Source organism: Rhyacophila brunnea, unplaced genomic scaffold (genome assembly GCF_057557595.1).
Source record: "Rhyacophila brunnea isolate RB1 unplaced genomic scaffold, BYU_Rbru_1.0 scaffold_13, whole genome shotgun sequence".
NCBI lineage: Eukaryota > Metazoa > Arthropoda > Insecta > Trichoptera > Rhyacophilidae > Rhyacophila > Rhyacophila brunnea.
The window spans coordinates 3,023,310-3,034,873 of NW_028232785.1; the positions used below are offsets into that span (position 1 = coordinate 3,023,310).

General features: G+C 35.4%; 1 protein-coding gene across 1 annotated transcript; it reads right to left on the reverse strand.

Annotated features, from left to right (window-relative positions):
* Positions 1-2,073: 2,073 nt before the first annotated feature.
* On the reverse strand, positions 2,074-8,375 carry LOC147076155 (uncharacterized). The gene is made up of 5 exons (XM_085941579.1): positions 8,201-8,375; positions 5,482-5,613; positions 5,045-5,191; positions 3,724-3,828; positions 2,074-2,313 (listed from the first exon to the last, which is right to left on the reverse strand). Exons 1-5 carry the CDS (start codon positions 8,351-8,353, stop codon positions 2,074-2,076), a joined length of 777 nt encoding a protein of 258 aa, XP_085797705.1. The 5' UTR covers positions 8,354-8,375.
* Between the last annotated feature and the right edge of the window lie 3,189 nt (positions 8,376-11,564).

An 11,564-nucleotide genomic window follows, 5' to 3' on the forward strand; every position in this document is an offset into this window, starting at 1 on the left:
AATTGGGTTTATGAATTTATTTTGAGTTTTATGATATTAGAATTAAAGGTAACTAAACAAACATAACAATATTTTTGAATAAAAATATATAAAAAAAATAAAGATGACTGAACCAGTTTACACGATATTATGCAGCTTTAAAACTGAACATAAAATATGAACAGCCAAGGCACAGCCCTGAGGTTCTAAAATGCTAACTGTCGTAAAACGTTTGAAAATCAAAATTTACTTACCGTTTTTCAGTCTTCTTTGAACGTTTAATGGTATAATTTGATCTGGTTAACTTTCGTGCATTATCTGGAGACACTATTTCAAACTTTATTTGGATTATTTTCCATTCTTTGACAATTATTTCGCTTAAAAACTTGAAGAGCACATCGTATACACAGAGAAAACTTTTTGCTGATGGGAGTCATCTTGATAAAATGCCACGACATGATTGGCCATTTTGAAAAAGTGCTACGTCGTTATTGGCCAAGACGAATGTGACCACGTTTGATATAAAAAATCAATGGATATGACTAAGTTTGAAAAAAATCACATCTTTTATTTGAATTTTTGAAGCAGAAATTGAGGAGATAGCCATGTCTTAACTAAATAATATTATATAAAACAACACAAGCAATCATACCAACCAAAAATCTCAAAAAAGTCATTGACTGGAGATGGCCACGTTTGTTTTTTAACGTCACATTTATCAATATTGAATTCAAGTTTGCTACGCCTGCCCCAATCTAATATATTATCTATATCAAGTTGGAGCTGACGACAGTCGTCCAAGATGACAACTTCCAAAAAGAGTTTCAAGTCATCAGCGAACAACAAAAACATAGCATCTTTATTACCAATGCTATGTCATTTATAAAAATCGTGAATAGCAACGGCCCTAAGTTTGAGCCCTGAGGGACGTCAGGAAATGTGTAAGAGGTCTGTGACTGATAAAGGCCGTACGATACGTATTGTTGACGGTTCCTAAAATAACTCCCGAGTAGCTTCAAAAATCGATCAGACAATCCAATAAGTTGGAGTTTTTCCATCAGGACATCATGATCGACTTTGTCAAATGCTTTCAAGAAGTCATTGTAAGAACAGTCAACCTGGTGGCCTCTATCCAGGGCCGATGACACATTATTGGTAAATACCATCAGGTTAGTTTCCTTTGATCGGCCTGCTCTAAATCCATGCTGTTCATTTATTATAAATGACTCAATTTTTGTAGAAATCATGTTGTGCATGATCATCTCAAGAACTTTTGCTGGTGCAGAGAGAACAGCTACCGGTATGTAATTTTCCACTGATGACTCTGTATCACTCATGGATTGGAGTAACCTTCGACATATTCTTCCACGTTTTTGGAAAGATACGTGTCTCTATTGTTAGATTATATATATATAAATATATATATATGCGAGTGGGCCTTTGACAAACAACAACTTCAACACACCCCTTTAAAAAAAACGTAGGGACGTTATCAGGTCCCAAAGAGTGATTATTTTTTAGTTTTTTAATAAATTTTAACACATCACTCTCATCAACTGGAAAAATATCAATGGACTGGGCACCGCATGATGGCTGTCTTGACGTGGAGGCAACATCCAAATAAGGAATACTACTTGCGTAGACAGACCTGAAGTGACCAGCAAATGCTCCTGCCACTCCATGTCCGGTCACCTCTTCGCCTGTCCAAGTCATCGAATCAGCATACCCACCATCCCTTCTTAATGATTATAATCCCAAAACGATTTGGGATTTTCACGAATGCAATTTTCTACCGATTCCATATATGCTCGATAGGCCATTCGAACAGCTCGTCTCACTCTCAAGTGATAAAGGCTAAACATTTGATAGTCGCGTTGACCATGCTCAGCCTTCCAAGATTTGTGATAGCAATGCTTGTCTGAATGTCCCCAATAATCTTTCGAGAAAACCACCTCGGGTATCGCCTTCCACCACGACATGGCGACCTCCTTGAAAAACATTCTTCAAACACATTATATACAGTATTATAAAAGAATTGTACCACCTCATTTACATCACAAATCCCGAGCAACTCACTCCAATCTACTTCACTCATTAATGAGTAAAGTAGCTTGAAGTTTCCACCTTCAAACTTCCATCCCCTACACCGATCGGTTTCATGTGAGAGTATTTCAGTTCGTAGCGGGCGAGTCGACCGAAACCTGAGGACAAAAACCAGAGTAGGGTGATAGTCATCCTCCTGTACAAGAGGGGACATGCATCGGGAAACTGACCGATGATGTTGCTGAATACCCTATCCAGAAGCCCATTACTAGAGTTAGAAAAATCATTGTACTGAGAAAATCCAAAAACAGCGCACAAAAATTCCAGGTCACAATTGACCATTTCACCGTTGTCCGCTGAAAAACACGTCTCCAAACTATTTTTATCAAACACTAGTAATCGGGCGCCAGTGGCGAAGGGTGGAGGTAGGCTACTAACATCCTACATAAAAATAGTGCACATTAAACTTTGTCAGTCATACGTAATTATTTTCATTGATATAAGACTACAGTTTACAGTTGGTGAAAATATTACAGACATTTTAACAGTTGCGGAAGTTACCCTATTATACCTCGTGCGAAAAGGATAGAAAATATCTTGTATTTACACTCCCCGAATCCGTAGTTCAGCCAATTAATAAAACATTAGATTCCTTGTTATGTTCAAAATGAACATAACTAACATTCATACTCTGGCAACCCCGACGAATATTTATGGTCACGTCATGGAGCGTACGCCATTGTACAGATGTCGCTGACAGAATTTCCGGCGGCAACGGACGTCGCGAGGTGTGAAAGAAGCAACAAGGCTTTTTGATTATGTCTGTCATCCAGTAAAGTCGTGCTCCGCTTCAGTTTTACCCAACATTTATAATGGACGTCACTTAAAGGAGCAGGATTGCGGTCGCAGTGCTGGAGGCCTCTTGTCGTTCCATCTTGGTATTTTAAAACTATTATTATTTGTTTCACTACGCTTTCAATCTTTCTTTTCTAACTTAGCTGCTCGTATTTATTTTAGTAATTCCAAATTTCAATATCGAGCCGCTTAATAACCTTTTAATGTAATTCTAACATCTTGCTTTGACGATAATATAGTTTCTATTTTTTGTTCCCACTTTCTTCCACACTGCTATATAATTATTATCTTTCACGGTTTCAAGATCGTGTGGCGCCCAGAACATTATTATTCACATCTTTAACCATAGATTGCACGTGCCTTCAGCCGTGTAATGCCTTCTTGTTTTCTAATTAAATTTACAGTTGTCAGTTGCGAGGTTACGGAAGTAATTATTGGTCGGCTTGAAAGGGATGCAGGTAACCCATGGCACTTGCTTATGTCTCATGCTCAGCTTTTAACTTTACACTCGATTCCATCCTACCTAGAGACCTATTCTTTCTCTTTTATTTTGTAGTTGTGACGACAATGACCACAACTACAAAATACTAATATATAAAGTACTAATATATAAATAAATTAAAAAGTGCACGTGACATATTGACAATTATTACATAAACTTTTACGTTTGTGGAAGTAATCATATCATCTACATTTATGTCCTAACTAGTTTGAAAAGAAAAAAATATACCTTGTATTCACTCGCCCCGATATGTGATTTCAAAGATGAAAAAAACCTCTGACAAAACTTCTCCATATCAGTACGTACAAACATTGTTCAAGTATCTTAGAATATAGTGTACCTACCTGACTTACTGGTGTGCATTCCGAATAAGAGCAACCGGGTTTTGGAACCTCATGAATGCTTTGGCTTATTGTGTCTTCAACATACTCCTCTTTGAAATCAACTCCCTGAAAATTAATATCAGATTGTTTAGTGGCCTTCTGAAACTACATTTTAAAATAAAACAAACCGGTTATTTCATAAGGTTGCAGTCTACTATCGGTATTGGAAAATCTGGTAGGAGTTGTTCTAGAAAGGTCATCATGTGCGGGATTTTATTTCGCCTGCAGCCACAGCATGAAGAAGCATGAGTAAGGTGAAAGTACTGCATGTTGTAAGGAAAGGGTGACAACTGAGCGATAAGTACGTCGTGTAAATGGCATTCGGATTGGCCAAAATGATGGCAGATAAAAACCTTAGCAAACAAAATGTTCGTAGGACTGAGACATTGAACGAAGATGAAGCAGTTCGTTTTGTTATTATTAATAAATCATCGCTTCTCATTTATTCACGTTGTACAATCAAGACATATGGTAAATCAAAGGGATATACGACAGTTAGACTCGAGCAGTAATAGTTTGTTATCTGATCACTTTAGCAAGTGGTGATGCATTGTCCTCCCCCACCTTATTTTAACACCCCTCCACTGCTATCTGACTACTTTACGCAGTGTGTTACTCGAGAAGTATACCTAATAAATATTGATCAGTTTTTAAATTGTTGCAAAACAGATAAGAAAACTATAAAAACCATTACGAATATAAAAAGAAAATATGTATGTATATCGAAATTATCAATACTTATTATTGTATAATGTATAAGTATTAGGCCAACGATGGCTGAGCGGCTTAAGCATCGGCCTATAATATCGTGGGTCCAGGTACGAATCTTGGGTCTGGCAAAAATTATTTTTTTGTTTCTTTTTGTAATCTTAGAGTATGGACTTCATAGGTTGAGCACGTGGCAACATCCATTTCTCGTAAAAAAATCTGATAATACAAACCACTACTTTTTGGCGGCACAATATCATCCTATTAAGATCGGACATGGTCGAAAGAAAGGAATTAGTATTCGAAGATTTTGTCGTCACTCGCATTACTGATTTTTCATGTATTAGAGTGTTGTCAGTTCATTCCATCCCTTACACGATCAGTATTTCTGTCAATATCAGTGTTGCCATCGCAATATAATTACAGTACAATGCTATAATTTTGAAGGATTCGAGACGAAAAATGTTCCTGTACTATATTTTTTCTGCAAAACAATGATCTTTACCCTTTTGTACTATAGTCAACATAGAAAAAGATGGCAACACTGGTCAGTATTTAAAATAAAAGTACCTACCCGATGAACTCGCTCCGAATAAGAACCACACTGTTGCTGATCTTCATAATCGAATGGAGATTTTACGTCTTCAATAAACTCAGTCTTGATGTCAATTAGCGGAGTGTCTGACTTCAATGTTATTATTTTCGGGTCTGAAACAATATTCTGAAAACAAAATATTGTGTTATAAATCATATTTTTAAGATGACCGATAATACATGTGTAGCTCGGCTACATACTTGAAGGGTCTCAGCTCTTACACTCTGCAATGTGGACATGGTGTCTTTCGTTATCTACCTACTAAACAAAATAAACTAGCAAACAATAGATACTAATCTACGATAACATTTTATTTGTTAATGTCAATTAATATTCATAACTAGTACCAAAAAGACATGATCACTTACAAGCACGATGTACGTTTATTACACAATATTGTATAAGTATGTAAGCACCTGATTTATTGGCTCGCATTTTGAATATGAGCAACTAGGTTGCGGATCACTGTCTTCAGCAAATTCTTCTTTGAAATCAACTAGGAGAGGATCAATCTCAGTTTTAACGTTGGCAAGGCTGGTTACAGGGCTCTGAAACACAAGACAAAAGGTATTTTATAATACGTGTTTACACCTATATTATTATGCGTTGAGACAAACACGCGGTCTCAGTATGTGACATACTGTCAAGCTATTATTAATAAACGAGCAACGGCTGTCTTCAGTTGAATGAGAGTAGTAAGCCTGCAGCCATAGAGACGCAGTACCTATAGGTAGGTACTTGTTCAAACAATCATTATTACTTAAGTGTCAACACAACGGTGTATAAGTATTATTGCATGTTTCAGTTAGTAAAGTCCAATATATTACGCAAATGTTTTATTTGCATCAGTAAGAACCCACTTCAACTAAGAATAAACAATTTTTTACAATGATCAAAATTACACTTGCAGCCCGGCAGGTATTTATTATATTTACCCCTATTCCCGGACAGATTTCAGTGAAATTGTTTTTTTTTAGTTAATGATATAATCTTGGTTTATTGGCTAATTTGTGGGAATATTGAAATAAAACTTTCAGGAACAATCTAAAACAGTTTAATAATTACGAATAGCGTAATATTTCTGCCAGCAGATGCCTTTGTGAAGAGAAACATCACACTTTTTACACATGTACCGAGTCTTGCTCCTTTTTTTATTTTTGGCACATAACTTGCATAGCCTTCTTGGATATGCTTTTTTCTGCGTCATTAGAATCGCCTGTAAGGTATATCTGGATATGTCTCCAGATAATCTTACAGGCGAATCCAGCGTCACATGATGCCTCAGAGCCGAAGAAGACAAGACATCGGTATTAAAAGACATTAAAGAAATTGAATACTCTTAATTTAAAAATATTCTAATTTACGACAAGGGTTACATTTTTAAAAATCAATGAACATACTGAACGTCAACATTCACTTTTACACCTGGGTCAGCAGTAAACGGTCCAGGTGCTGGAGTGTAGTCTTTTGTTGACCACATTGCAGTAACACTGGCACTAAACCTCGCATGTCCTCCTCGGCTGCCTCTGGGACGACCGCCCCTACTTCCTCTTCCACGCCGTCCGCCCACTCGACCTCTGGTTTCTGTCCGAGATGGGCCAGGGAGTAGGTCCTCGAACGTGTCGACTCCTGACACCATACTGGTTTCATCTAGCACCCCTGCAATGCGGTTAATGAAACCGTTGAAGTCGTCCTCAAAGTTGCTCGAGTGGCCGGCGGTGAAATCGGTGATGTCTGCGACATCGGTGGTCGCATCCAGTAGAACATCTGAATCAGAGTCATATAATAACTCGAATGCATAATCTTGCTCAGAGTCGTCTGTTCCAAAGGCCTACATTTCAATGCGTGAAAATAGGCTGGAATCAAAACAAAATTCCACATTAGTAAACAGAATTTAATTCTTGGGAAACATGTGGCGTTATCAAAATGTTCGATTATCTTATATAAATTATATTTTGCGCATAAATTATTACCTTGTGACGTATCTGATCAGTCAATTATCTGGATTTCAGAGGCAAATCGGTTGGTTTGGATTAGTTGTAAACAACAAAAAAATCACCATTAGTAAACGAATTTTTAATGTTGGGAAAACACGTGAAATCAACTAAATACTCATTCAAACACATATAATTATAAAGAATAATCATAATAATTCAATATTCTAGACTTATAAATTAATATATCGGCACATTATCAAGTATTTGGCAAATAATGCGAACATTCAAACTTTGCATTCGGAAATTTTGACAGTAAAGTGTCGTGTACGAAGAAACACGTAAAATTAATTTATATTGCCAGAAACCAAAAATAATTATATAAAATATCATAGATAAATAAACTTATTTCTCTTACCTTATTAAATTCCTTTATTGCTTATTACTGTAATTTTCGTCCTGAAAATCAGTACATAATTCGGTAAAGTCCCACGAGAGAATGATCAAATATGGCGTCTCACAATAATATAATTTCGAGTTTTATTTAATAATATCATATTTAAGAATATGTCAAATGTTTTCGTTGAAAATACATAGATGTCATAGTAAACATATTTATTTAAAAACGCGCGACAAAACGAGGATCCTCGAGCGCGTTACTCAACGTAATTATTGATATAACGAGGATTCTCGTTTACGGTACCGAGCGTGTACCGAGCATAATTGGAGGAAACTTGTCGGTACTCAATAATTATGTCGGCCAATCCAATTGCTATAAACCTCTAGAAGAATACTAAATGTTATTTCAAAAATAAATGATCCGGCGATGTATTTCGTCGCTCGTGTATTAGTGTTTGTGACAACAGAGACATGGAAATCAAATGAATCCAGTTTCAAAATCGTTGCTGCCAATACAAAGCTTTTATTATCATTTGTTGGACTATTTAGAACAGGAATGTATATTTTTTTAGTTTCGTTTATCCGGAGTCCCATAGTTATAGCAGCTGACTTTATTTTATGGAAATAAATGCCGTGTATGTGGGCAATGATATCAACAACAATGTCAATGGTAAAGAAAACTCATAGTTAAAAATACAGGAACAGTGTTAGCAGCAAAACTAACTAGGGTTATACAGGTGACGCAGGCCGCTCGGAACTGATTATAATTAAACTTATTATAAATAACCTCTGAAAAACTAACCTCGGCAACATGGCCGAGATCATCGGCATACTCTTGTTTGATGCATGTATTTGGCTCCGGGTTATTTCCCTCAAAGGACGCATCGAAACAATGTTGCTCAAATGCATCAGGGTTGAAGTTAACAGTTTCACGTTTTACGTCCATTTTACGCATTAAAATCACTTGTTTTTACAGATTATCGTTTCGCCCAAAATTTGACAGACGTGATAGTAGACAATGAATGTTTACGTCATACCATAGACAATAGATAATATATAATAGTATTGCCACGCCATTACATTAAATTTATTATGGAAGAGATTGCATTCTTCTGATTCATTTTGATTACGATTTAAATAACCCAGTACCTACGATCTCTAAGAGACTTCAAGAAGAGATTCATATCGACAGTATGATATTGTGACTATTAGTATGATATTGTGAAATTGATAAAACTCGTTAGGTAATAATATAAAGATCATTCCTGGTGTATTTAACACACAGTTTGTAGTTTAGAATCTCCGTCACAAATAATAAATAATATGAAAATAAATTCTTTGGCTGATATAATGAGTATAGTAACGATAATAAATCGAACTCTTTGCATAGAAAATATGGCTGGAATTTGCTATAATAATACCAAAAGCGGCTTCTTGTTCGCGTATGGTTACTTATGAATAATAGGTATTGATTATTATTCTAAAATATATACAATATAAGTAAACTTTTATGTTGTAAATGTCTAACATATTAATAAAAATATCTCACGATATATAAATGCCGAATATTGCTTATCAACATTTTGACAGATTGCCATTAGTCTATGGATCGTCCGAATCGGTTTGACGTTTTTATGTCAAACCATTTGTGATGGTCCGAGAACGGTTTGATTTTCAATGATACACTGAACCGAACGTCAAATCTCAAACCATTTCCGGTCTACTATCTACTCATACAATTTGTACGTATATTGTATATGGTTTAGTTTGATTTAGTTTCGTTTAGGTTGAAAGATACGAACCTAAAATAATTAACAGTTTAATTCAATTATTGTTAATTAATTATTGGTAGGTTATCATTGTAATTACTGCTTAATACTTTGGACGCGGAAGACGCACACGGCGCGTAATGACCAGGCGACCGATCGATGTAATTAGCGTGCATTTTAAAGTGGGCAATTAAAATCTCATTATCTATTCAGCAGCGAAAGCGTTAAAAGATTGTGCATAGGTAACTATTTTGTAAAAAGTTGAAACCGCTTAAATTTATTATATATTATTTTTAGATAATTTTCTTTATTGTAGGTATAGACAAGAAGATCTTTGCTTCAATTCACTATGATAGTGCAATTGAAAAGTATCGATACTATGTAACGAAATGAAGCATCGATAATTTGCGAGCAACCCTAGCTGTCAAACTATATTATTATCAGGACACGTTCCTCGTAAGTGTCTCGTTTATTTGATATCCCATGTAAAAATGAACGTAAAACAGGAGCCAGGCGTATTTGAATCCGATGAGGAAGGACATCATTGGTTTGATGTGCCAATATTGCCACCAAACATTCCGGAATCCAGCACTCATGTCAAAGAAGAGTCTGCCGATGTGTCCATTTGCGATTTTGAGGTTAGTTTGTTAAACTAGGTACTTACTGTCATTTTAACCAATGTATTTGCTTTGTGTTATAATAATTAGCTATGAAAATATACGACGATCCCAGGTCAAATTAAACCTTTTTCTTTTGACAATATCCGATCCCAATAGGGTCATATTATTATTGGTCTACACAGAGCGGAGGTTTGTATTAACAGATTTTCATTTGTAAGCGAAATCTATGTTAGCCACTTGGTCAATCAATTATGTCCATGGTACTCTGATCAAGTTCAAATTGAAAACAATAGTATTGTGTATTTTGCATACTAAGATTTCGAACCTGGGACTCACGGCATTATAAACCGAAGCGTACGCACATAGTTACCTGCTTGAAATAACTAGTCGTGTATTTCTCCGTAATTCATTATGAGGTAAGTACTAATATTCTAGCATTTTCATATTTAATCGCGTCAATTGTTATTGACGGGTTTCTATGGATTGGTTGTGTTATTTATTATGTATCTTAAATCTTCAATATTCGCACCAAAGGATTGTAGGTATGTTAATAATGTATTAGAGTTATTTTCTAATAGTAGATAATATATTATCAAATCCTATGACATAATACTGTTATGGTTTTGGGTAGGTACCTGCCTAACAGTGGCGAAGGCTGAATGTAGGCTGTTAAGATTCCACATAAATAGTTCACACTAAACATTGTCACTAAGGCGTATTAGTGTTCATTGAACGGAGACTACAGTGTGCAGGTAGTGTTTGTTAGTTTTAAAAAATAATTTCAAAAATATTCGTTTATCTCTAACATATCTAAAACTATACCATCAAACCATATTTAATTTTAGATATTTTATAGATGGAAAAATATTTTTATCGATTATGGTTTTGTTAAGCAGCAGTGACGTCCCTAAATAGAATGCCGCCCCTGGGCGGTGCCATAATGCCGCGGCATTTTTTATACAATATTTTTTCCGTGCTCGTGTCGTTTCTGGTCACCAATGACTTCAAAGGGCAACGGAAGTAAACTAAACATCGCGAACCCAACAACATTTAAAAGTATTGTTAAACCTTTTATGCTAATTAATACATTTTGTTTCCAACGAAAGTAGGTAGTTATTTCTATATACACCAGATGATTCTACTTGATTTGCCGCCCTTCGAGTAATTGCTGCCCCTAAACAACGCGCAATCTGCATACTCACACAGGACGTCACTGTTAAGCAGGGCCCAATTGAATTAAAAAAAAAACTAACTTAAATACTACTATTCTTAATTAAACGAAAACAAATAAGTATTTCTGAAAAAGTGTGCATCCATACCATACCTGAACTATTATGGCTTAGTTAGGCAGGGTTCGGTGGAACTTTAAAAACTAACCAACACCGTCTGCAAATTGTATTCTTAGTTCAATAGCGTGTAAGAATACTTGTCTCATATAACTTTTTAAAGACATAATAGGTATTATTGATATATTATATCATTAGTCAACTTCCTTAAATTCCTATAATAGACGATGTTAGACCTTTTGGATGTAGTATTATATTGATTATTATTTAATGATATATTAATCGGATTTGACAATGTATACGCCTATTGATTGTATTACTTATTAGTGATAGGGGTTTTTTACAAATACTTCAACTATTCATACTTCGTTGAATTAACACATTGACTGCTGAGTAAATAATTACTTTCTAATTATCACATTTAAATAGCATGCTGATTACATCGATTGGCCGTCTTATCGTTACGCGCTAGTTTAGGTGGCTGATAAAGT